The sequence below is a fragment of the Haemaphysalis longicornis genome, unplaced genomic scaffold (assembly GCF_048455015.1).
Source record: "Haemaphysalis longicornis isolate Haplotype H1 unplaced genomic scaffold, Haemaphysalis longicornis Haplotype H1 scaffold_4, whole genome shotgun sequence".
Classification (NCBI taxonomy): domain Eukaryota; kingdom Metazoa; phylum Arthropoda; class Arachnida; order Ixodida; family Ixodidae; genus Haemaphysalis; species Haemaphysalis longicornis.
This window is the reverse complement of record NW_027526361.1, coordinates 29,667,525-29,695,395: the sequence shown is the minus strand read 5'-3', so window position 1 is coordinate 29,695,395 and position 27,871 is coordinate 29,667,525. Positions and strand designations below refer to the sequence as shown.

The window sequence follows — 27,871 nt, the reverse complement described above, 5'->3', positions numbered from 1 at the left end:
ACGATGTTTTTGTCTTACTAGCATAGAACAGTTCATGAAGTCGAGACAGTGACGGAATCCCGTCTGACCGGGAGAATACATTTCAAACACACGAGACGCCGACCAGTCAAAAAAATCGTTCTTGACGTTTCGGCTTCCAGCACGGAAGCCTTGTTCACAATGAATACATCACCAGAAATGGATCGTTTAAATGGGGTTTGAGTAATCGCTGTAATGAGCGCGCGTAGATTGGATTTAGATTTCCGTCGTTACTATTAACGGTGTTAGATGTGGTCTGAATCATTAGTGATACCAGATGTAGGCGTGAAGTTGCCGATATTTCTGTTAATGTATTCATTGTGAACAAGGCTTCCGTGCTGGAAGCCGAAACGTCAAGAACGTTTTTTTGACTGGTCGGCGTCTCGTGTGTTTGAAAAAAACAGTTCATCAAAGTGTTGCCCAAGCAATCGGCATGTGGGACCCGGAAGGAGAAACTAAGTCGATTTTACGCCGATAAAGGGGATCTAGGGGATCGATTTTACGGTAGTTGGTACTGCGTTTCGAGAGAAGAAATAATTGCGCATCGAAGACAAGACCACTGCAAAGGGGGCAGGACGGGCGCTTTTTTCTCTTGAAAAGCGGAAGCCAATAACACGATGGAGGGATGACATAGGGAAATTCGGCCGCCAACAAAGGACTCGAGCGGCGCACGACAGGAGCTGTTGGAAGTCAATGAGAGAGGCCTTCACCCCGCAATGGACCTGGGTAGGCGGTTGTCGTTGATGATGATGACAATAATGATGATTACAGTGGTGCTGATGGTGATGATTGTTCCTTGCTTGTTACTCTATAGGTGCAATTGCCTACTGTGACTTCATCCAAATATCCCCTGCATTGAAAAGGGGAAGAGAATAATCGCGGCCAAGTGTTTAATATTCATCCTCATCATCACCAGCCTGTCTACGCCCGCTGCAGGGCAAAGGCCTCTCCCATATATCTCCAATTATACCGGTCCTGAGCTAACTGCGACCAATTTATTCCCGCAAACTTCTTGATCTCATGTGCCCACCTAACTTTTTGCCGCCCCCTGTCACGCTTGCCTTCTCTATGGATCGACTCTGTTGCCCTTAATGACCAACGGTTATCTTGCCTTCGCATTACAGGCCCTGCCCAAGCCCATTTCTTCTTTTTAATTTACTAGTATGCCCTTAACACGCGTTTGTTCCTCCACCCACTCCGTTCTCTTGTCCCTTAACGTTACTCGCATCATCTTCCGTTCCATCGCTCGCTGAGTCTTCCTCAATTTAAGTTGAACCCCTTTAGTGAGCCCCCCGGTTTTGTCCCGTAGGTTAGTACCGGTAAGATGCAGCTGTTATACACTTTCCTCTTCAGGGATTATGGTGGGCTGCCATTCATTATCTGAGAATTCCTGCCGAATTCACTCCACCCCATTCTTATCCTTCTAATTATCTCTGACTCGATCATGGTTGTGATCCGGGGTCACTACTTGGCCTAAGTAGATATATTCGCTCACCACTTCCACTGCCTCCCCACCTATCTCAAACCGCTGTGCTCTCCCGAGACTATTGATCATTACTTTAGATTTCTGCATATTAATTTTCAGGCCCACGATTATACTCTGTTCGCCCAGTGCGGAAAGCATGCTTTGCAATTCGTCCCCCGAGTTACTTAGCAAGGCAACGTGATCAGCAAACTTGAGGTTACTGAGGTATTCTCCATTAACCCTTACGCCCAACCTGTCCCCAATCCAATGTTCTGAATACCCATAACATGCTGTGAATAACATTGGAGAGATTGTGTCTTCTTGTCTGACGCCCTTCCTTATAGGTATTTTTCGGCTCTCCTTGTGGATTACTATGGTAGCTGTGGACCCATTGCAGCTATCCTCTAGTATTCTTACATAATGTTCGTCTACACCCTGATTCCACAATGTCTGCATGACTGCTGAGGTTTCGACCGAGCCAAATGCTTTCTCAAAATCTATGAACGCTATATATAGGGGCTGAGTACGCTCCGCTATTCTCTACCACCTCATTCATCGTGTGATTGTGGTCTATTGTTGAATAGCCTTTACGAAACCCTGCTTGTTCATTAGATTGACTGAAATCTAAGATTACCGCTTCGCACAGAGGGGGGCCTAGGCGTGATCACCAGAACGAACGGTGTGGCCAGTGAATTTTCTTCTCGAGAGCTGTGATTGACCCGCATGCATCATGATACCAGCAACACCCACAAGGCGATTGACCCGTGGCGGCGAACACATAGCGACGCACACATCGCGCTATACATACGACTACCAGGTGTCGCTGTAAAATGACGTACACTCAAGTGAATCGGAGTTGCAAGCCCAGTGTCACAGTTCTTGCGCAACTTCACAACTGAAACCGGATGTGCTAGCGATATACAATGCAATTCTTATCTCTGTCTTTGAAGCACTCATAAATTAAGGACCCTGCAACATAAAACGAATGATAGCCAACTATCCAAGCGTTAGTCTGCTGGGGCTACAACAGATTTAAAGGTTGCTGCTCGTGTCTTTTCTGTACATCAACCGTCGTGTGCCAACGCGGCGGGCAGAAAGCGTGGTGGCGACGCATACTCACGAGAAAGACGAGCACGGAGAGGCCCAAAATGAGGACTCCCCACCAGTTCTCGAAGATCCAGCGTCTGAGAGAAACCATGCTCTCCGTCGACAGCAGGAGCTTCCTCAGGGTGGCGAGGGGCCCCGACGGGTCCACCTGCGAAGGGGCCGCCGCGGCCGGCAAGGTCACGTGTGTGCAGACCGACGCAATCATTGCTTCGGCCTGCTCATCCCTTTGGTGTATTTACCGAAAAGGAGAGCTGGACTACCGGCTACGACGGACTATACATGATATTCACTGAAAAGCTTAGCTGACAATTTTTTCGCTTGGCAACGCTCGAAACGGCCACGGACATGACCGAAGCGCCACGGACATGTCGCGGCTTGTGCCACTACGCCCGCACGCCAGAGAAAAAAAAGCACCCGCGTGCGTTGTCTGCTCCGTTAAAACCCGATGCTCAACGGTGGTGTCAACAGAGATGTTATTAAGTGCGCCATCCCGCGAAGCCCGACGTAAACAGTGACGGCCCATTCATATGCTTGCCTGCATGCATGCCCCGCCAGTGTATATAACCTATAACAGTGCGTCTCACGGCTTAAATAACAGTTGCTTTTGTGCGAAAGCGGGCGCCAAGTTTATCTGCACTTTACTTATTGATCGATTTCACCGCCAGTACCACTTTGGGTGTTCTAAAGCGAGTTAGGTATCATGCACATGCAACAATAAAAAGAAAGTAACAGCACGATGTGAAACAAGTTAAGCACCAGCTACGACAGAAAAGGCATTTATTCGGAAAATCAAGGTTCCTTACAAGGCAATGTTTACCCATTGAGTCGGGAAAACGCTTGTACGTCTGCGGTTAAGTCTGTCTGTGTGCGTGCGTGCATGTACGTGCGCGATCGTTGACAGCCCTCAATGAATGGCTGGTGGTTTAATCTTACTACCAAGGGATCCGTAGCGTTGGCATTGATTACGCAGTCATTCTTGAATTCCAACTCATCGCGAAGTAATCAAACCGTCTTCAGTAATCTAAGCCCGACACCATGCTGTGCACAAAGCATGCAACCACTAGCCACCCCTTCTGTACAACCTCAAGTGGTCTGCAATAGACCGTTTATCTTCTTTTGTTCAGCAGAACCCAACAGCTTCGATTCTTCCTTTGTGTACTCGTAGAACCCGCAAGCACGTATTCGTGGTTTATACACATAACGGTAAACACTCTTTTATCGAATTATCTGCTGTAAGGTGGGCGCCAGCCCTTCACCGTGCTTCGAAGCTCTACAACTTGTTTTAAACGCTCACTGGTGGCCATGAGTAACTTAATCAAGGCAGCGTGACATCGATCCTGCGCAACAAGGTTGCGCTGCCTGGGACGACATAGTTTCCCGCCGCACAAAAAAAAAAAATTGAAAAGAGGTAGCTCCTGACTAGTGCTGTTTCAGATTCTAAAATACGTGACTACACGCCCATGCTGCTGTGAGCGGCTGAAATCTTGAGACACCGAGTGTAACCTGAAAGTTGCCGAAAAGACATGTCTGAAGGTAGCATACGGTGAACAGTTTTAAGAAAATGCCGCCAGCTTGGGTAGAGACCAAAATCAATCAAATAGCTAGCCAATAATATGCAGCAATAGAATAGGCGATGCAGGTGTCATGAATCACATAATAACGTAAGTGGAGTATTTATGTGCAAGTGTTTGCGGAGTACTTCATGCCCCCCCCCCCCCCCCCAGTAACTACAAAATCAGCCACGAATATTTCATACAAATAGTGCTGCCGCTTACATTTCCTGCGTAGTGTAGTGCACTCGCAGTGTATACTAGCAAGTTGAACTAGCACGTCGAAGTGACGAAAGCGACAACGGTCATGATTACTACAATAACGCTAATATAAAATTGCTACCTTGACGACTTCCATTGGCATTTTCAACACGATGCTTGTTTAAGGGGGCGGGGGGAGGCTTGGACTTTGTAATTCCGTCTGTACGGCAGGCAGTTGAAGCTCAATGTGAGTTCGTATGTAGCCTGAGCAATAAGAAATCCCCAACAGAATTACGACATACGGAGGTCCCACTGAAGTTGGCAGAAATGCTATATCTTCTTTCGGCGTTGGTTGCAGTGGTGCATGCAAATACGCGGCCGTTTATTTACGCACGCGGTTGCTAATGGAAATTGTATTTTGCGCATCTGTGCGCTCATCTGCTTGAGCAAATGCATCGACATTGTGCGGCTTCGAGCCTTACTTTCACCTCTCATCACCGATTAACATAAAGCATTGCTTGGCTCATGGTGTGAAAACACCGCCGTCATCACAAACCGGTGGCAGGCAAAGGACGCGTAAATACCCATTGGCTGCGACGCGTCATGTGGCTGCACTGGGAGCCGCCTTGCAGGTGACACACTAGATGGCGCAAGCTTGCTTAAGGCGCGTAATTTGGTGAGACAGCAATATGGCCGGTTTGTCGTCTTACTTTGTCGCGACCTCACAAGCAGCAACAATACACGCGGAAATATTATGCATCAGCGCTAAACTCTGCAACATTTTGCCGAAACACTAAACTTAGCGACACTACTCAGAGACACATCCTGTGAGTAATGTTATCGCATTTATACGTCATATCTGAATTGCTTAGGTGGCATTGTAGTTTTCTTTCTCGTATTTTTTTCTTTCTGTCGCACGTACCAAGCCGAGCAGATCCCCTATTGCAAAGAGAGGAGAGCAGCGCGAATTTGACGATACTCAAACGAAGAAAGGACGACCACGAAGGAGGATACAAAACGATTTGTTGATACGAAAGAATGTATCGTCAAATTTGCGCTGTTGCCCTCCTTTTTCAGCCTTGAACAAACACGCCCAAGTTTAAACCCAAGAAGATCACTTGAAAAGTGTCTTGTGGATGGTATCTCTGAAGGCCCGTCATTACAATTTGTTTCCATTCTAGAGCTTTCTAGAGATTCACTTACCTCGCGGCACTTTTGGAATACATCACAGTATCCATTATAATTGTCGCATGGCGTTCCAGGCTTTGCGAAGAGGTTCGGAACGTCGTAGGGCGGGTGGTTCCACTCGAACGAAGACCTGCGAAGAGTGGTCAGTCATTCCAAGGAGACCTTCATCGTTTCATACACTTCTTTCCCAACGTTGTACTTACACATAGTTGTGCGAGCCACATCACCAAATAATAATCTCGCTGAACAACGCGCACGAGAACTTCTCCTCGACGAGTTGGTTGACATGCATATAGGTGTTCGGGTTCCGCATCCGCATGACGACGACGGCAGGACAGGGAAGACATGTCAATAGCTGCGTACGAGGCATATGCTTTAGAGGTAGCATCTGCCATTTTATTTAGTTTATTTATGTTGTAAGTTTTGTCCTAGCCTCAGGCCAAAAAAAGTCTTTCGTGGCGTTAAATGCACAAAACCGACGGCGACAAAAAAAGACAACAAAGTCAAATGTCAACCATTCAGTAGTGAGCTCAGCATAGGTGACGCAGAAGATAGGCACAAATGATTAGAACAAAATCATTAATTTCTCTGCTGATGCTTTAAGTTCTTGACTGCATATTGGCAGCATATATTTTGCCCATTGGTAGCTAAGGGTATCAGAATCATGCATTATGTCGCATACGCCTTGCAAGTGTAAGCGGGGTTGAATCCATCAAGCAACAATTTACCACCCTTGTGCAATAAAGAGTGGATATCTAATTTATCTCCATATAATATTGCCCATGAAATATTGCCCCATTGGCATTGCATCAACAGGTGTCGGTTCCTTTTTATGTAGCCTGTAGCGTGTCGCTGATGTGCAACAAGACGATAGAGACATTTACGGCGAATGCTTTTAATATGGCGCTTTGCGTCCGCAGAGAGCACTTGCTAGAACGAAAACAAAAACGTGCACACGCAGCGTGTAGTGAGCCACAGGCATTGCAGGCAGGTCCCACGCCCCATTTTCTGAGATCGTACAGGCGCGCTATTTCCGAGTGCACTTAGGCCCGGCGTCAATCCGATAAAACGCGACTGTTGTCGTACGGGTCTCTGTGGGACGTCGAACACCCTTTCTTTTATCATATTTCATTGGCTCATAGTCGCTGTGCGGCATTTCTGGGGGCTGTCGGACGTGAGGCGCCTTTTGGGAGAAGTGTACAGACTGGCGATGGCAAAAAAAAAAGCAGCACCCATCGATAAAACAACCGGAAGAAGGGCGCGAAACGAGCTTTATCAAAGCGCTTTTCGGTACGAGGTGGTTTCTCAAAATGGGGGCCCTAGGCTCATGAGATACTCTCGAAGCGCTCGAGGAAGAGTTGATATCCACAACTCAAACTTAGTAAGCATTTTTAAGCTGTGCGAGCAAGAACCTCGACTCAGCTAAAGCTTCACGTGATCCAGGAGGAACTGCTAACAACGCGTCTGTTTGAGAAACTTACGAAATATGGTCATATACCAAACATACTTCTCCCTTTCTCTTCAGGGAAAAACCAGTGAAAACACGCTAACCAAGAGGAGAGGCAAGACAAGGGCAGTCACTGGACTTACAACAAAATTTTATTGGGAGAGCTCCCATAAATACTTAAAAACGACGCACGCGCAGATGGGTCACCCCTCACCCCTTCGAAAAATTGGCCGCGTATCTGCTCCTTTCGTTGCAAATGTCGTCAAAAGGCGATAGTCTTTGTAGACATTTGCCAAGAAAATGTCCCCCTCTGCTTTCCCGCTCACCTCTCATGCTGATCCTGTTCCGTCGTGCTCATCCCAAGGTAAAAACCCTAAAGGTTTGCTCAAGGCAATTTGAATTTACCGCGTTCCACTGCTACAGGCCTGGTTTCCGATGCCAGCGCTGCAGTACGGCGGATACGCGCGTGAATCGAGGCGGCCGACTTGAAGGTTTATAGAACCGCGTGGCCGTTTTCACGTGCGATCCAAGCAGAACGTGGAACCTAGCTAGTAGAAACTTTCGTTGCTGTTGCCGCGTGATTTTTCATATGCCGCCAGTAGGTGGCGCGGGCAACAGCAGGCGGCGGTCGGTTTTCTGCAGCTGATGTAGAATATCATTTGCTATCGAAAAACCAAGCATCCATGAATTTTTTAATAAAGGAACACTGTAAATATCCCTTGTGTATCAATTTTCGGTCTTATATTTGCGTAATGTCTCGTTCATGTTCAACAAAGTTGACAAGTATGAACATATAAACCGGGCTTAGACGCTCACATTTGGCTGTGAGTATATAAAACTATTGCGCAGCATACATTTTACTTTGGCCGGGTGGCTGAATCGAGTCAGAGATACAGACAGACGGACGGACAGACAGACATACAGACAGACCAAAATTTCTGGGTAAATAGCCCAAGAAAAACTATCGTCTTTAAAACTCAAGATCGCCGCATGTTGTAGGTCCAGTGACTGTCCTTGTCTTGCCTCTCCTTTTGTGTAGCGTGTTTTCACTGGTTTTTCCCTGAACATGATAAACCAACAGGCCCAGACTTCCACTCTTCTCCTTTCCGTGTTCTATAAATTGAGCGCGGAGCTGTAGAAAATTTTTACGAAGGCTCTATATAGTAATAAAAAAAATCGCGGAGTACCGGGAATGCATTAGTGCCACTGTAAACATGTTATGTCCGCGATTTGGTGTTGCACATATTGGTATTGTTCTCGCGCTAAACAATAGGCGCATTACCTCTCCGCCGACACTATTTCCCTCACCGTCCCATATTACTGAGGGAACTGCGGGTCACTCCTCCTGCGAATCTCCGTGCGGCGCTATGGCGCCGACTCATGGAGCACATAGTTTTTGTATTGGACGCTCAGCCGCCTTTATCACCGCCTGCCAGGGCTTCCGTCATGCCCTGACCAGAACTCCACCGCCACAACCTAACGAACCAAACTTTCACGGTTCGGACGTTAATAGTACGTAATAAAGTAATCGTTCACTCTTTACTTTTCGCTTGAGCGACATGGGATAGTTTAAGCTCTACCACTTTCACTGCACGTTTAGCCATACTCATGGTACTAAAATATTAATGCAAAGGGATTACAGTTTTACCCATTATAACGGTACCGATCAGCAAAGAAAGTTCTCTTTAACAGAATTGTGTTGCTATTTTTATTTCCCTAATATATAGCTATGTTTGGCAACCATCGTAACAAGCGCTCCCCATGAATCAGCCCGAAAGGCTGTTTTGTACTTCATGTCCCTCCAATCCGCCGTTCGCGTTTCGGCACCCACGCGCGCACTCAACCGTTGCCAGCACGTTAAAGTAAAAACCAGCAGTCACGATGCGTGAAATGACTCCAACATCCCTTTACGTACCATTACTAAGCTAAATGGGATTGCAGCCATCTTGCATGCGTTAGTCTAATGCGTTATACTGCACCGACTCGTCGTCCACACAAAAGGGAAAAGTGTCCTTTTGCGAGGCAACACAGCTCCTACATGCATTTTCGATTTGGCACAGTACAGTCCTTTGCGGGCTTTTTGAATAGCAGCCTAAATACGTGTCAGCGTCCAAACGCATTCCACGCTTCGTTTCCTGCATTAATGAACTTTGTAAAGAAAGTTACTTTCACCACCGAAATGATCGATTTGCAGCAGACGTGGTTTTTTTTTGTTTTGTTTTGTTTTTGTTGTTGTTTATTTGTTTTTGCAGACGGTGACAGGCGAGCTATAGCTGAGCTCAGGAGAGCAGAAGGAAGCCTTTCGCTACCGTCTGCAACGGTTGTTAGGCTTCGCCCGCTTTGTTTCCGTTGCTCTTTCTAGTATCGTGGGGCCTCCAAAGCATTTTCAACGCCGGCGAAGCTCCAAACTTCCCTTTAATCTCCTACTGCGCTCAAAAACGTTTCTGTCGCGGTAAAATTCCCCTGAAAGCTTTTCCGCCTTGGGCACTGATAAAGCAAAGAGTAAGTACACCAAATGTATGGGGGGCACAGAGGTAGCTGAACCGGCTCTGGAGTTAGAATATGTATTGCATAGTTAAATAGTCTGATCAGATTCCGCATTGGTTAGTTAGACCTTCTGACATTCGCGAACCCTTTCTAGGAAAATTGAGAAGCACTGCTTGTTTTTTGCAGTCCTCAGGCCCTCACGGTATACCTGACTCACCCCTAAGGGGGCGAAGCCCCTTAGGGGTGGGGCTGTTGGCCTCTGCTGTCGCCCTCATCGTCGTAATCGTCGTCTCATGTAGTTACGGTACTAAAAAACCAAGAAACTCGTTTACGTCTCGTGCTAGAACGTAAAGCGTACTAAAAAAACACCGGGACACTCGTTTACGCCTCGCGATGGAGCGCTTCACAACGCATACTACAAAACACCTGTACACTCGTTTACGCCTTGCTTTAGAGAGATTCGTGCTTCAAAGACAAGACTTTTACAGCAAAGCTGTATACCTCTACCACCCCCCCCCCCTCCCCCCCGCCCCCAACGGTTTCATCTCCGGTGCAAAAACGCCAAGGCGCCAAGAATACACTTATACACTGTATGCTTCGCCCCTCCTCAGGTTTCGCGTTAGTGGAGATGGCCCGGGAATTTGACACGAAAGCGTTTTATTCCGGGATTCAGGAAGATTTCACTTACGTCATATCCATCACGGAAACAACGCCATTACAACGAAGCCCGCGAAATGTAAAGGGTGCACCCCTCCGCACAGGGTCTTCTTGTGCTGAAGCAACCTTTAGCACTAAAGAGTACTAGGGTTGTCCGTTTCCGGGTTTTATATTTTAACACGGAAGTGTTTTACGCCAGGATACACCAAGATTTCACTGACGTCATATCCTTCACGGAAATGACGCCATTACACCTTTGCCGAAGCGACCCGCCAGCAGGACGTCACTCGCCAAGCACACACACAAGACAGCCGCGGACCCGCAAATCATGCTCAGCTGCAAATTTCGCTGCACATTTCCCTTTCGTGTTTTACCGATTCTTATGACAGAGGAATCAAGCCCAGTTTTTTTTTTTTTTAGTTTAAGCGACAGCTGAATACGGAGGCACGTGCGATGCAGACGTGGGAAGAGTATTGGTAGGCGTGACGAGCCTAGCACGGAATAAACCGTGATACAAGGGCGAGGGCGTGCAGTACTGACTTGCAGGTGGAATCGTCGCCGGGCAGACGGCAGCACAACTCGCAGGCCTTGGTCACGGGGTCGCGCGGCCTGCGCTTGCACTGGCACGACTGCAGGCCGTACGCGATGCAGATGGAGCCCGTGCATTCCTGCAAGGAGAAAACGGCAAACACGTCGAGCGTAGAACGGGGAATGCAGATGCTACCACTCCAAAAACGAAGCATTGCCACCCAGACGCCCACGCGAAGTTTGCCTGTACGGGGACCACACTAGTGGATTTGTCGAACACTTATATGTGGTGGCGTGCGCATTAAATGAATCAGCGTAGTCACTTATTCCGCTGTATGGCAGAAGTATAAAAGTTTCACGGCCGCCTTATCAACTACAGTAGATCCTTCTTATATCGCAACTAGAAAATAACTTCGTTATAATCGCTGTTTTGTTAAAAGCGGTGATCATTTACTCTCCCGGCACTGCGAATAAGTACTTTGAACAATGCGGGACTTTGAATAAAGCCGTTCTGTTATAACGAGGAGGGTTCAGTGTACGCCAAAATGAAGTCACATGGGCTTGCTGTGTGGTTTAATGCTGTATCGGGCTTCTAGGTGTTAGTGCTAACCTATTTGATTGTTGTATCTGTGTGTCTGTTCAGGCACAACTGGTGTGTCTCTCGCCCGCTTAATGCAGACCTGTGGACTTGTCACTGCGTCGTCACAGATGACGTCGCCAAACCTGCGAGGGATGCGACGCATGGGAAACGTCAATTTTGACGTCCTTCTTGTCATGAAAAGAAAAAGAAAACTCCGAATGGGAGCTAAACATCCATATGAAAGAGTAATTACGCGATGTTTATGACTTTCTTCACGGTCCCGTGAAGATCACTGTACAACTGTGCCAAAGTTAGACAGGAGGCTGGGTCTGCATACGCGTATGCAATGGCGCTGAAGCATAACACTGCTACTATGTACACCACACAATTCATGATCATTTACACAAAAGTTACAGTAATTCCAATATCAGTGAATGCAAGTACAAATACGGGGACAGAAGAGATGTACATGGGAGCGGAGTGTGAAACAGGGCAACTGGTGATTGTTCTGACGAATGAAGATTACGTTTTTGTGTGCTTTGTTTTAGCTGCTGCACTCTTACTATTAGCAACCCGCCACGTAGGTAAGGCACAGTGTTGCACAGCATGAAAAGGCACATTATATATTTGGATTTGGTGGCTCTTTTGCCCCTTTTTTGACGACTACAAGGAAAGAAAATTGCATTCTGGGCAACATCCGGTGCACGGTAGGCTCCCGAGTGCTCAAAATTTTTCCGTACATGTGACACTTCGATGAACTTCAAATACCAGGTACAGCTTCTGAGGGTTCAAATTTTAAATTTGACTTTTAAGATGTATTGTGTGCATGCCATGTGTTCTTTTTTTTAGGTTTTTCAAGTCGAAAGCGTTAAAGGGACACTGAAGTGATTTGTAAACATTGCGGGGTTACTAGCGCAACTTGTAATCTGGAGTTTCTAGGCTATGTTTTGATCACTCTTGCTGCGTTTACGCGACTTTAGAAAAATAAATTAGAAAATACTGTTCTACTGTCCGTATCCTCCTTGCCGATTACCTATGGCGTTTCGTATGAAATCAAAATGAGATGGACTGGCTTGACTGCGCTACTGCACGGTCCTCCGACCCTTCGACAGAATCAGCCGGCGCAACGTTTAGTCGGCCGGCCGCTCGCGGGTCGTCGCAATTCTTTCGCTCAGTTGAAACTAAGCCACGACACGTTTGTGCCTAGACGACTGGACCTTTAGATTGTTAGTTTGTAGACTGTATCAAGCTCCAAGTCCAAGTTCAAGACTCAGCGATGTTAATATAGGTACTAAGGAATTAAAAACAACCGAACCTTTTATCGTACAGCGTAAAACCAGGGGGCGGGGAGCACCTTTTGCGCTGTGTGAACTCGCACAGCGGTCAGTAGCACGACCACACATCTGCGAAGCTTTTCTGCCTAATAAATGCAGTCGCTATAGATGAGATATTGCGGAAATTTGGGGGACGCTTACTGCACGAGTGCTATTCAAGGAATAGGCATGGAACCTGCTTGGAATGCTAAAACTCGATAAAAAAATTTCACCATCTTCCCGTGGGGGGAACCCTGAGGAGGATGCGAAGCAGCAGTGGGGGTTGGTGGGTGTGTAAGTAGAGTTGAAGTAAGTAGTGTGAGTAGAGTTGGTGTGTGGTGTTAGAGTAAGAAGACGCGTGGGTATGGTGAGGAAAAGAATGGAGGAGAAACGCGCATGCGCAGTGGAGTAGCGCGCAGCGCGTGTGCCCACCTGGTTTATACGACTGTGAGGAGGAGAATGGAGGAGAGACGCGCATGCGCAGTGGAGGTGTGCACGGCGCAACAACAAGGGAGGGAACATGCTCGACCATAAGCATCCTACGGGGAGATGGTGTAATTTTATTGGAGGGGGGGGGGGGTGTTAGAGTGGAGAGGCATTAAAGGGAGAGCGAGAGCAAGAAAATGAATGAGCATGAAAATAAATGAGCATAATGAGCATGAAATGAATGAGCATGAAATGAACAAATGAATGAGCATAAAAAAATTATTTCAGTGTCCCTTTAAGGGCGCTATTCTGCGTAAAAAACGTAGTTGTCACTTCCCAGTAAAAAGAAAATGGCCGCTGCTATAAAGGGTGAAAAAAACGTGTGATTTGATGGAATTCCAGCCCGGGTCTCCACAGTGGCAGCTTAATACGCTACCGCTGCGCGATCTCCACACGTTGCCAGCTGCATAACAAAAGTTGTCATTTCTTCGTGGCAAATGCTCACTTCGGGGATTGGCCAGCAATAGGAAGCTTTGAGCTACCCGCTTCACGAAATGCCCCAAACTATGAATTGGAAGCACTGAAGTTGTAGAATACTGGAGTTATCACCTAGCTTTCGCCTTCAAAGCACGTAAGCGGACTTAAGTGCCCCGAATGCTAGTAGTATGCGCACAGGAGTACCTCAATGCGAGCAATCATAGTTACCCGCCGAATTCGTGCTCAATGCGTCAATTACAGAGCCCTAGAATTACACACGAAGTTTCAAAGCTGTTATCGACTTTGTGAGATCGGGGTCAGGAGGCTGTCTTTGCAAATGGTTGGCGAAGCTGGAAAGTGTTCTGGTATTTATTCGATGTATTTCTCAGTAACTTCCACTGCACATTGTTTTGCGCGCACTCATGTTAGAAGCACTGGGCCAGCGCCATGAACGTTATGGCCCACTCGTCATAACCCTACACCTGCCCAAGTCAGCGCGTGGGTGCAAGATCAGAGTAGCCCCCAAAAGCCGCTTTACAACAAGGCACCACGACGTGTTGCAATTTATACGCAAGCCAGGTATTGCCCTGTGTCACTGGCTATTCGAAATCGTCCCAAAGAGCTTAAATCCTGAAGGTAGGCACACCGTCATGAGGTCTACACGGTGTGTCGTTTCTGTGCAATCAATGAGGCGGTTACGATAAGGAGGAGACTAAAAAAAGGGTCCAACGTCACGCCCCCTTTGCAAACTGCGAGAAACGCCTGGCTGTACCTTTGTTTTTGTTCGAAGCTACTGATAAGCAGAACGGCGTCTTGTATTCCTCAGCGTGGCTATCAAACAATAGTTGCAGCTTCTTGTGAAACAATTTACTCTTGCGAGCTGCTCTAGAAGTAACGGGATTTGTTATTAAAGCAGTAAAGAAGGCATGGTTCTTTGGTCAAACAACACCGCGCTGCAATGCTGCCAGAAATGTTGCATTATATTCGGCAGCGCCTGAGTCTCCTATGCAATCTCCAACGGCTTTATTATTCGTATGCCTGGTGAGAATCGTTAGCAGACGGCATTTAAACTACGGGAAAAGCAAAATCATCGTTTTAATACGGCTGGCGGTGACGCAAAATATAAAATTTCTATACGTTTTTTGCTCTTCTATAGTAAAAGAGGAATGGAACGCGCTTTTGTTCTGGCCAGAGTGTAATAAACGGCATGACAACAAATCCATGAATCTTCCCCGTATGTCGGCTTAATACAGGGTGGTATTTGAGAAAACACATATGATTTATTTGATGAAACTTCTTTTCTGTCGTTTTGTGGCAGTACGTAACTTTGTCACCACATGCTTAACAAAACAGCATTTCACCGGCTGCGCTCTCATTGTTCCCTAAACATGGCACTAACTAGCACCGCTCCTAGGATAATTGTTGGAGTAGCAGAAGGCGTGTACGTACCCCCATGTAGCAGACAAACTCCTCATTGCAGATGGTCTTGTTGGGTTTGCTCGTCGAGGACGGGCACTGCGGTCCTTCACCAGTGACATCTAATTAAGGTCGTACAAAACACCTTTTTTTTAAAGCGAAAGCTTTCTCAGTAGGACCGCTGGCGTTCTGTCAAAAAACTAATGCATTTTAAAATAGACAGGCTGGTCGACCGAAAAGCTCTGATAAGATCACTAGACTCACGGCACGTACGTGAAACTGGTCTTCTTCCATTGTGTCAAAACTGTTACATGAAAATCGCGAAAAGGGGAATGGTTTTTATATAAGTCAATACACGCATCGATTATGAAGAAGGAGTACAACAGTATACCTTTATCTCATAAACCAGGTATCGGTATACATTTAAGTCTTTCGTATACATGCGTTTACTTAGTGCTGCGAAAAATCGCCGCTTGGGTTAGTTCTTCGTTTGCGATTTGGGCATTTGAAGGTTTCACGATCGACTGAACGCACTTTCAGTGTGGGTTTTGTCGCACTTTTGGTGCAGTTCTGACATGAGAAAGCTTTTGAGCTTCTTTCAGCTTTCTTTGGGAAGGGATGGTAGTTTTTTATCAAGTGCTGCGAGGAAATTTTCTGGGTGCTGTCGGCTGAGCTGCACGTCAAATGTTTTAAAGCTACCGCAGCGTCCACTTTACGTATTCGTTGTAGTACACTACAATGCTATGCTCATGAATCGTTGTGCTGCTATGTCCGAGCGCTCTCTGACCAAAAAGTAGGCTGGAATGATGTGCTACAACGACCTCCCTTCCTTCGCACCTGTCAGTTTATGCTTCACAGGGTAAAGGTTCAAAACATACGCCGGAAACGGAGTAATGGGAAGAAAAAAGGATAATCCTTCATGGTGAATGGCAAGACATTGCGCTATTGCAAATCTTTAGTTGTGTCTGTTTTTTTTTATGACAGTGTGATATTTTTACACATAGTCGTGGTTATTTTAAATGGCGTGTTTTGCATGTGCGCGTCTTACTGAATAAAAAATGGCAGTACTTCCTGTCGTTTTACCATTCATTGTCGATGTGAGTTTTTCTGGATTGAATTCAATTGCTAACAATGGTTCCGTGCCGTGTCGGAAAGGTGTTGCGGCCCGGGGTGCGCGGCATGCGACCCTGCGTGCACGCGAGTGCTTTTATCCCACTTCTGCAACTGCGAATGTCTCGCCACCTTTATTACGGTACGTTCGACTGAGAAAAGGCTCTTCAGATTTAAAATTTCTCTTTACTATCACTCCGTTTTCGTACCCCGCGGTCGACAACGGGCAATCAATTTTAAGTCAATTGCATGCTGGTCATAACAGGACTACACTGATGGTGTAATGCAGACTGCACTGAAAGACTACAGTGACTACACTGAAAATGGGGTGTGTTTCTCATTCGAAGAACAACAGTTTCCCAGTAAATTTTGCCCCCCTCCCCCTTCACAACCACGCAGGAGGCGGCAGCCAAGGATATTCGCAGTAGCTGGCACTCCGACATCCGTTGTCGTCCCTGCATTTGTCCCCGATCTTGAGCACACAGTCTTGGGTGCAGCAGGGACCTTGGCTCGGGCTGCGCAGAGAGGAGGAGAATTGAGTCAGGCGCTTTGCTGATCAGGTGCACTTGGCGCGCGTGGGTGTGCACCGAGTGCGCCAAGCCCCAATCGACCGAGGACAGGCGTGACGTAGTGCTTCCTTAATAATCACCGTCTCTTTGTTTCTTGCTGGCCTGCCAACTCCCCGTCTCAATGGCGGACGCATGCTCGACCAGTTAGCTCAGTCATACGGTGGCGTGTTCGTCCACCAACGCGCTTCTTTCATAGCTGGCTTGCTCAGACATTACTTTCAGTTTTCCCTCAATGACTGGCGTAGGCTTTAATTCTTGGGTAGGCTCTAATGTTCGTTTTTGGGCAGTGTATTTTCTTATAGATAGAAAGTTGACTGTACTAAGTGCGATATCCCGCCTGCTTGCACAGTTGTATGCTTCGGGATATTTGTTGCTTTAATGAATGATTTGGGTGACGCATCGGACACAAATAATTAGCGCTGCAGGAGGTCCCAAGTTTACAGTTCTGTGAATAATAAGGTTTGAATTTTTGCTATAACTGTGACGCGTTGTGTTGCGCGTGCCATGCTTCGCGTTGAAAACCAGCACGCGAAAAAAATTAGCAGTGGCTTAGCTCGGCTATGCCAGGATATACGTAGCATGAGCTAAGGTTCAGCTGGTTATTCTTAGCCTTCCTGGTTGACTAGGATTAGCTTGGTTATCATGCTTACTGCTGCTTTAATGACACAGACACGGTATACGCATTATGTGACGCATTAATATTTATCACGCGGCTCCGGCGCAGCGTCACCAATCGCCCCAGAGCTAAGTTGGTACACCGGCGCACGCCGGTGTTGCTGCGATGCACGAGCCATCGGTTCCACACCCCGGCCACCACTCACATGATCATCAAGGGGACCGGGCCGCCACGCTTAACCGTTTGTATTGAATGCAACACGGCCATAACACGACATGCATATTCTGTTACCTGAGTACGTTCCATAAAGAAAGCGTTGAAGCCCCGTGGCACTTCTTTCGTGCAATCGCAGAGAATGCCCTGAGCCGAATGCCCGGGTTTGACGCATACATTTTATTCAACTTCAAAACAATCCAGAGATGCCTTTCTAACGAACACAACGTCACAACATGCGTTGAAAGTCTGAACCACGATTGACAGAGGATGGGTTGCCTCCTGCCCGTCGTAAATTCGGTACTCACCTCACGCGCGCTTTGCGGGGACGAACAGCAAGTCACTTAACTCTGGCGCACAAGCCGATGGCTTTTAGCCACGCACACTGCACATACCCCATGCGAGGTTGAGTCGTACGTCGCTCGAGAAAGATAATCCAGACCATAGGAAGCACTATCCACCCGCAGAAGCACAACGTCGCATTTCATCGCGAAACAAAGGCGTCCACAACACACACACCATCGCCTCCTGTAATGCCAAACGCATCTCCCACTTCCCAATGGGAGTGAGTGGTACGCCTGCAGTGCCCACATGCCGCGAAGTGGGGCCCCAAGCTGAACCGGGATCACGCAACCGTAACTGACTTCTGGAGCGGTTTGTGCCTTGTTGCCAAGGCAACCGATGTTTGAGATTCAGCTCAGAGCCGCGGCGGAGCATGTTTTGCCAACGTTGCCGCTCTCCACCACGCGTCGCCCCAAGCTGAACTGGTCACATGATTGAAGCGTTTTGTGCATGGGTTCTGTATCGGTTTAATATGACTTTTTCACATGCCGCCGGCAGGAATTACCACCGCCGCAAAATAAGACCCGGCACCAGCGGGGCCACATCTGATACCGCGCTTTTTGGATAAACAGTGCGCGGTGCATCAAGGGAACGAGCGCACGACCCTCCCCGTGCGGCTGCGAGTTCGCCGCCGATAAAAAGTCATGTGCCGCCAGCAACGTACACCGCGAAAGGGTAAGGCCAGGCCGCCGCACACATCACACATGCGGCCAGATTTTTCGTTCGCTTTTCCAGCCTTCAGCGGAATGCGGGATTCATGCTGTCAACAAAGCTTGCCCGTAGCAGACGACAGTCTGAGCAGCGCAATAGCGGAAGTACGTCACCGCTGCGGAGCGCAGCATCATGGGAGGCAAGGCTCGCGCGCCGTCAACAGCGGAGATTAAGTCGAAAGGAGGAGGAAACGCGGAGCGACGATAATGCGCGGTTTTTGATTTACGATTTCTCAGCTAATACTCATCGCTTTAACAAAATTCTTGCGGGAGGAGATTGCAAATACATTCCTTTATTTGGGTACATGTACATCCATGCATCGGCAGAAGGTATTTCAGGACCCCTTTAACCTTAGGCTATTTTCTTATAATTATATCGATATTTTCTCACGTGGCAATATGTAAAGGACCCACTGACTGCAATGAATTGTGTTTTGGAAACCTGAAACTGCCCGCAGACATATGCGCGAAATACCAACGACTATGCATTACAGGGGATTAACGACGCAGCAAAGAGACTAAATGTTGCCTTTGGGCTTCCCGTTACTCCTTATCGGAGGACTTCCCGTTATCGGCTTTCCGTTACTCCTTATAGATCGGCAGAGATAAACTGACAGTCCGCATTTGTGCACACGGCACACACTCTGCCACAGTTACTCCACTTGAAGATCAACGGTTGCCCGCGAAGACTAACGGCCGTATTTTAGTCCCTATTTTACTCCCTTTTGCCTGATAGTGTGAAAATGGCCCAGTCAAACCTCATGGTGCTTTCGCTGTTCAAAACGCGCGAGCAACTCGAAATAGTGGTGGTGAAATCATAGGTACTTTCCTTGTATAGCGCAAAGATTAAACCCAATGGCGCAAGAAGAAGGGAACACTCTGCTGCGGAGTACGAGTGTAGTAGCTGCATGCCGACTGCCCGCAGCTCACCTGCAGACGACGTTCGGCCTCAGCCTGCAGGGCGGCTCGTCGCGCGGCGGGTTGGAGCGCATGGGGAAGCAGCAGGGCTCGAGGCAGTCGTCCTCCCAGCCGCAGTCGCACTCCTCGCCGGCCTCCACCACTTCGTTGCCGCAGATTGAGTCTTGAGGCTCTGCGGGTCAACATTCGCGTGCTATTAGAGGTATACATGTAGGGCACTCCGGAACGCAGGCCTGCAGAGCACCCGTTACCCGCGCGTCGATACTGACAGTAGTAACGCGTGTGTTATCTCATTTCTGAATTCCTTCCTTCCTTGATATGCTTTGTTTTCCATTTATCGGTTTGTTTGTTTGCTTTATTGTTTGTTTGTTTGTTTTCCTGCTTGTTTGCTTGCGTGTTTGATTGATTGATTGATTGATTGATTGATTGATTGATTGATTGATTGATTGATTGATTGATTGATTGATTGATTGTTTGTTTGTTTGTTTGTTTGTTTGTTTGTTTGTCTGTCTGTCTGTTTGTTTGTTTGTTTGTTTGTTTGTTTGTTTGTTTGTTTGTTTGTTTGTTTGTTTGTTTGTTTGTTTGTTTGTTTGTTTGTTTGTTTGTTTGTTTGTTTGTTTGTTTGTTTGTTTGTTTGTTTGTTTGTTTGTTTGTTTGTTTGTTTGTTTGTTTGTTTGTTTGTTTGTTTGTTTGTTTGTTTGTTTGTTTGTTTGTTTGTTTGTTTGTTTGTTTGTTTGTTTGTTTGTTTGTTTGTTTGTTTGTTTGTTTGGCTCGCGTATGGCTCCGCCTGCCTGTTCTTCACATGAACCTGCGGCGGATCCAGATCGCAGGCTACAAGGGGCGGATGGAGTGACGCACAGAGGGTCTGCTAAGGAAACGTAATGGCACGCGCACCCATTGTAGGTTGAGTATTGCCCTTCAAGAATACATTTGAGGACGCCGAATAGGGGTACTAGAGCAATCAGATACGCTCCGCAATGCAGATGCAGCACAACGATAATGATAAAGCGGAAATAGAGCGGTCACTCTAGGCTAACGGTATGAGGCGCGCACCTGAAAAGCATCCCTTAGTGTTCCTCGCTTTCGAGTTGAGCACCGCGTTGATGCTTTTGAGGCTGCAGGGCGAGAAGCGGTTGTTGTTCCTCTTGTCGCCGGAGGTGGCGTGCGCGAACATGATGTAGTTGCCGTTCTCTCCGCCAGGGGTGCACATGTTGTCGTCCTTCGGGTCGTGCTGTGAACGGGCAAAAACGTTGTGCATAATTATAATGCAACCCTCGTGCAAATTGAAAGTTGGCGGTAGCAGCGCACATTTCCATCCAGCTCTATTCGCGACACACTTTCGCAGAAAACACAGGCATTATCTCGAAATATTACACATCTAAAGGTCTCCTTTCACCCTGATTCAAGCGAATTGTAGCCTATGATTTCTGCAGCTTGGCTAAACACCCCCCTACAATCAAGGCAAAAGACAACTGTATAAACAGCCCATCGTTGGTGTAAGCTGCAGTCACTGATGGCAAATCATTGAAGTCATTCATCAATTACCTTCCACCGCAAATCAATATGCCACAATTCTCTAGTACAGTTACACAATTTCTGGCAAGCCAGCAACAATTCAAATAATTTTTGAGGTTATGCTGCACAATTTTTGTGCCGATGGCCCGAGTGTGCTTTTACTGGAGATTTTTTTTTTTTCACTGTCAACAGCGTGTGCTGGGTAAAAGGCCGCTTGAGCTTGCTGTCTCGTACGTACCTGAACCTCGAGCAAGGAGTGTTCTGAACGGTTGCATTAAACAAATAAACAAACAAACATTGAAGTGCATTCTTGAAATAAATTATATTCCCTGGATTTTTTGTTTTGTATGTTCATGCAGCGTAATATATCTTAACCATATAACGGCGTCAAGAGGAGAAAAGACCTCCCTCTGCGTCTTAGGGGCGATCTAGCATTTTTCTTACTCAGCGAGGGGCAGATGAAGCGTCAGGTTCGCAAAAGCTTTGTGTTTCTTAAAATATGCCTTCCATTCAAATGACAAAATACGGGTCCTTTAGAGAAGTAGTTTTGGAAGTATCAAAGATGTTGCTCATCCTTAGTCACTGTACATTTTATGTGCGTTTCTCATGTTCTAGTGCGAAAGCACTACGAGCATACCAACCTAGATTTTGCACATGTCTGTATGAAGCATCTTCTAAACTAGTCTAGTATTTGTTGCTATGGAAACCAACACAAGCACTGGTAGATTCATAAAAGGGTCTTCATATTTTAATATGAAGACTGCTTATGTTGTCCCTAAAAAGGCGTTTTCTTGGCAAAGAACTTTTCTTTTTGTAGAATTGACGGTGACTTTACGAAACTCGGCGTAAGCTTAATGAAGCCTGCTTATAAAAATATTAAAGCCGTTCCAATCAATGTGAAAGCTGTCGGAAGTGCAGAGCAGTGATTCGAAATAATGGGCTGTACCGCCGTTATCCACTCACTGCTGCCACCCAATGCATTCCAAATTTGCCGTCTTCGCAGTGCTCGCGCGCCTCCTGCCTCAAACTGCGCCAGCGGGAGTTCTGTTCTTTTCGTGCTTGCTTTAATTTCGTATGCTGGAGCTGTTCTGCGTCATTTCGAACGCGTAATTTTTTTCTTGCGCGGCTGGAGCCTTTATGGGCCATTTCGAAAAGGCCATTTTTTCCTTGCGCGGCTGGAGCCTTTCTGCGGCATTTCGAACGCGCCATTTTTTTTCTTGTGCGGCCGCTTTTTTCGTTTACTATCGCAAAAAACTAACCCAACGTGCGTTCCTAACTAAATGAACGCGGGGGCTGCCGGTTATATACACAGATTTTGCCTGAAATGTACCCGCAGTTTTCTTTGCTCTAGACAACTGGGAGATGTATGACAGGTGCCAGTGGTTCACGAGGTTCGCAGGGTTGTGACTATTAAAACCACGTGGTTTTCAAAGCCCCAGCGTGACTCCCTGACGACGGTACAGAAGGCTCTACTTGGGTCCATTATCTCGCCGCTGCCTAATTCCGGCAGTCGCATCGACCGTTAGCGAGCTACGACGACAAGGCGAGCCCATGAAGTGCTCTGCACCTAAAAATTACTGCCCTTCTGTTCTGTAAATAAAGATGGATGAGCTGCGAAGCTTGACGCAGTCGACGGAGCGCACGAAACAAACCACGTTTGTTCGTAACTTGTGATTGAGCGTACTTCCTAGCCATTTAGCTGAATAAAACTAGGGACTCCTGCTTTATTCTAGCGAACAAACATCCAGCTGTCTATTTCTCTCCCGAGTTGTAGGCATCTTACTGCCTGTGCAACACACAACCCAATCCGCTCGACCAGTGAAGGCACCAGACAGGTCGCATTCGGCTGTTTGACGTCCACGTGTAAGCAACCCGCCGGCACAATGTATATGCCATAAGTGAGAGCATGAAACCTATAGCTTCGCGTGCACGCCCCCCTCCCCTCCCCCCCTTCCTCCATCCGCTCTCCGCACATGCACGCATACCGACAACCGCTTATATATGTCCGCGTACGTAAACGTGAAAGACACCGGCAAAAAGGAACGCCCGAGCGGCGCCGAGTAAGGCGGCTTCACCGGAATTAAAACTCGGAGGGGGAAGGGGGGGGGGGGGGACATATACTGCCTCGTAGTAAAATGAATCGTACGCGTGCAATAAAACAAGAGTTAAACAACAATATCGCGACTGCAAAGCATTTAATTAGCGAACTGTCAAACAACAGACTAATAATGCTTAACGGGGGGCAGGAAAATATTTTGTTTGGGCCAAGACAATGTGATTTCGCACGACATTCGCTGTTCGCGGAGCCAAACAGTTGCTTTCTTTTTTTATGCGCACATCTCAATTTTTTCATGTCCCTTATGTGCTGCTCCAGTCTATAAAGCTTCTCGGGGACTGGTGATGAAATCTCCAATGTCACCCTTCATTGCTCTTCCTCGTGTCTTACTGGACGAGCACTTCGCTTATTTGGTCACTGCCAACACTTAATCAATCATGAACACAACCATTCGGACGGTTCTCGCCGCGTCAACTCTTCCTCCAACCGACTTAAGCGATCCTTTTCTTTGCATTTTGTCCCGTCAAATGCAAAACACTTATACAAATACGTCTAAAATAGCGCGGAATAGGCATCGAGACAATTATACTCGAAAACATTTGGAATGTAATTCTTGCTATGCGCATAACTGCGACTTCAGGAATAAGAAACGAACCGTGAAGCGAAGCGGCGAATAAACATGACCTTCGCAATTAGACGTTAAAAACTGTATAACTATATAAACAGTATAAACACTATAAAAATAAAATAAGATGTCATAAATACTATATAGCTATATATAAAACTATGTAACTGTAGTTACAAGACAGTTATATCCACCCGAACAAAACAAGCGGCTCCCCGCAGACGTGGCGGTTCGGTGACAGCTCCATGTGTAGTAAAGCAGGCAGTGCAGAGAGTCGTTAACCTGACGGTCAGCTCGCACGTCATCGCCTCCCTGCACACCAAAACAAGCTGGCTTAGAGGATATAGTTTGTCATGTGTGAATTTCTGACTTCGGGTATAGCAGGCAGGCTGTCCAAACTTGCCTTCCAAGGTCGCGGGAAGGAAGCGCTTCCGGAAAAGGAAGAGGGCTGTTCGTTTCAATGTCACCGCCTTAATGATTATGGAGGGACGCCGTTGAAAACAGGTCGATGAGGCCTCAAAAATAGCCACCTCGCGTAAGCGGGTACTGACCGAGGCACGTTATCCCCCGGGTTATTCATGTACGTCGCAATTGTTTACATTATGTTCCACGGAGATCTACTTTCGGTCGTGTACCTATATTCGACGGGAAAGTGATGCTTTCAATCAAATGGCAGGCTAATAGCTGTCACCCCTAACCATATATTAGTTAAACAAAGCCAGATATATACTGGCCGACGTGGGCAGAGATTTCAACAGTGCTGGTGTGGGAAAGGCGCCTGACATTTCTTTCGAGCGCGAAAGGTCGAGTAAAAGCATTGTCTCGCCACTAATGCACGCATGTTTTATGCTCTGAATTTTCCCGAGCTATGTTTAACCACGACATTAAGAAAGCCCTTTGAATGAATCGACGAAGACCTGCAAACTTTTTGGTTTTTGGTATGGATTTTGTCTTTGCTTTTTCATCGAAAACAGAACCCGAGCTCGAGTGGATGGCAAAGGAAGTACACCGGTCAGCGAAAAATCATTAAGTACTTGGTACGGTCGCAAATATTCGGGATCGATGAGTGTTCCAGCGCGAGTACACACTGGCGGCACTTTTTCTCAGTGCTGCGACTCCTGTTTTTTCCAACGACTTTCTCGCCGTAGGGTCCGCTTAAAACGACGTCAGAAACATGAACTAGCCAGCAAAACGTCATGTTGGAAGCGCAATGAAGTAAGCGTTCGGGTAATGATGTTCGGTCGGAACAGAACACGGCGAACTTTGTATTTGTTCAGGCTTGTTTTGGTTCCTGGCATTTCGGAAAAGGGCGAAGGAAAATGAGAAGGCATCCACAGAATATGCAACCAAGAAACAGGAACACCAACAGTAGCTGCTCCCTGCTAATGTCAAAGGCGCTCCTTCTGCTTTTGTAACTGTGTAACGTTTTTGCCAGTCGTACACTCCAGGCTCGAAAGAGTGGCCTTGGTTAGTCGTAAACAAGCTACGTCGGGTTGAAGCGTGGTAAGGGAGCGCGTGTTTCCTTTTAAAGACGATAGTCTTTCATGGGCTACTTGAACAGGAAAATTTTGGACTGTCTGTCTATCACTCGATTCAGCCAGCCGGCCAAAGTGAGACAGATGCTGCGCAATAGTTTTATATACTTACAGCCAAATCAAACATCTAAGTCCGGTGTCAGTGTTTTTACTTGTCAAGATTGTTGAACAAGAACGAGACATTACGCAAATATAAAGCAGCAAATCAATTCATGAGTGATATTTGCAGTGTTCCTTTGTTAAAAAAAATTACTTATGCTTGCTTTTTGCGATAGCAAACAAAATACTACATCAACTGCTGAAAACCGTCACCTGCTGTTGCCCGCGCTACCTGGCGGAATTCGAAAAAAATCAAATAGCAACAGCAACGAAAGGTTCCACTAGAGAGGTTCCGCGTTCCGCTTGGAACGCTCGTGGAGTAGGGCAACGTGGTTCTATAAACGTTGTAGTAGGGTGCCTCAATTCCCGCGCGTCTCCGCCGCACGGCAGCGCTGGCATCGAGGCACCAGACTTGGAGCAGTGGAATGCGGTAAATTTAAATTGACTTGCGCAAACCTCTAGCGTGTTATCTTGGGAGGAACGAGACGGGAGAGGAACAGCATGAGAGGTGAGCGGGAAAGAGAAGGGATGCATTTACTTGCCAGGGATGCCAGTCGATTCTCGTCTTGCGGTGACATTTGCAACGAAATGAGCAGATAGGCGGCCAATTTTTTTCGCTCGCAGTTATTTCAAATGAAAGGTATGCCGCTACTATCTCCTTTGCAGTTCTTTTTGCTTTGTTCTTTCTTCGAATATATTCTTTTCCACGGGGAAACCCGGAGTGGTGAGGTTTATAACCACCTAGAATGCACACTGGGTTATTGAAGCGAAGCTTTCAGCCTTTCACTGATGTCATCTGTATACACAAAACGCGCTGCAGGAAAGCCAACTTTCTCGATGATGATGATCATGGGTGAAGTGAATAAAAATTATAAATGCTTCCCGTGGTGGGAATCGAACCTGGGTCCCTCGCGTTATGAATCCGAGGTCTACCCAATCTCGCCATTCCGACGCGGGCGAAGCGGTTTGGATTTGGAAAGGGGTGCACGGACGTGCAAAAATTAGACAGAAAATGCAACCCTCTGTTTAACGACGGCAATGGTTGAACGCTAGGGAAAACCTTGGAATGCCCGTATCAGCAGCGATCGGATCCACATCCAACCATCTTACCACACACATAAGGTGGGAATCGCATTACCCCCATACTACTCATCATAAACAAACAGGGTCCGCTCGATTATGGGTTGGTTCGTTTGGTGTTGGAGTTGATTTTGGAAAGCTTCGCGTTCCCTCATCGTTGCCGTTTCGACAAAGCGGTAGCTGATCTTTCAGATCCTGCATAACGCAGAAGCTGTCATATTCTAATTTTTTTGTGTGTGTGTAATCTTACCTTAACGCCAGTATGTGGGTTTCTAAATACGAAAGACAAGTGGGAGGACAGGTAGCCCCCTTTAATTAGGACCTCTCCTATACCTGCATTTACAGTATTGGTGCAACAGTATTTAGGTGCAAGTTCGTTCTTGCTATTCGCTGTGCCCAATTCAGACTAGCGGGCAGTGGAACCGCGCCAGATTCGGAGACGGCTCAGCAGCAGCAGACGACGATCCTCACCGGTGAGCCGAAGTTGTGTCCGATCTCGTGCGCCAGCGTCACGTGGGACACAATCGGGGGCACGTGCTTGCCGTAGTTGAGCAGCGTCACGATGCCTGTGTTCAGGCTCTTGAGGCTGCCCCGGTAGTGCTGCGCCAGGGCGGAACCAGAGGAGGCAACAACAGAGGTCAGAGGGACAGACACGACGACGAAAGAATTGTGTTGCCTCGGTTAAGCTGCAAACAACTGGAATGAAAAGGACTATTCTATGTCTAGCATTGGCGTCATTTTTTAATCGCGTAAACACTGATATGAGTGTTCAGCAAGGAAACCCGCTGGTGCGTGTGAAATGCTCTTGGTGTGTCATATTCTCTCCAAATAAAAAAAATGGAGTGAATAAAAGGTCCTAAGGCCTTCAATCATTTATGCAAGGCTCCTTAACTCCCCCCACCCTTCAAAAAAAAAATTCCCCGCATTTCCCCGAGGGGAAGAATGTGAAAGTGCGAATGCACGAGTTGAATTTGCTCGGTTCGGTAATGTTCGCGAAGAGAGATCACACACACACACACACACACACACACAACTACAAAGAAAGAAAGATGCATTTATTCACAGACACCGATTTGTGTTGTCGTTGTACTTGATTGCTAGAGCGGATCTCAGCTTTGAAATTTCGTGTCAGTACTCCTTTAAGCAGGTGCATTAGCCCTTCTCACGCCCGATTCCTGGCCAATCCCCCACGTGGGTATGTGCCATGTCAGCGGCCAGGCAGCGCGCGCCCATCTCCCCCCGTTGCCAAGGAAGACGAGGAGATTCCTGGCCAATCCCCCACGTGGCTATGTGCCATGTCAGCGGCCAGGCTGCGCGCGCCCATCTCCACGTGCGCGGACATCGCCGGTGGACGCAGGTTCAGGGTCGCTTAAGAAGTGCATTGCACTTAAAAATTTACCTTCTCAGCAAAGCACTTGTGTAGAGCAGTGAAGCCAACTCTAAAAGGCCTCCTCTGTGTATCACCTGCTTTAGGGACGGGGTTCGCGGGGGATTTACTAAATTCCCTGGCGCCATCATACCTTTATATAAAAGTTCTCACATCTCCGCTAAAAATGTATTCCCAACAATAAATGTGGGCGTAGTAGTGATGCCGACTTTAAAGCGGCTAAAAAAAGCTTACTC

General features: G+C 47.2%; 1 protein-coding gene across 1 annotated transcript in view; it reads right to left on the bottom strand.

The window, feature by feature from the left end:
- LOC144178432 (disintegrin and metalloproteinase domain-containing protein 10-like) overlaps positions 1–27,871 on the bottom strand; it is a 167,212-nt gene that overhangs the window by 6,068 nt on the left and 133,273 nt on the right. Inside the window, exons 8-15 of the mRNA XM_077706285.1 lie at positions 26,720–26,848; positions 20,392–20,569; positions 19,351–19,510; positions 16,390–16,485; positions 14,894–14,975; positions 10,661–10,788; positions 5,545–5,659; positions 2,604–2,738 (exon numbers count right to left, since the gene is read on the bottom strand). Of these exons, the coding sequence (XP_077562411.1) occupies positions 2,604–2,738; positions 5,545–5,659; positions 10,661–10,788; positions 14,894–14,975; positions 16,390–16,485; positions 19,351–19,510; positions 20,392–20,569; positions 26,720–26,848 (1,023 nt within the window). The remainder of the gene's footprint in view (positions 1–2,603; positions 2,739–5,544; positions 5,660–10,660; positions 10,789–14,893; positions 14,976–16,389; positions 16,486–19,350; positions 19,511–20,391; positions 20,570–26,719; positions 26,849–27,871) is intronic.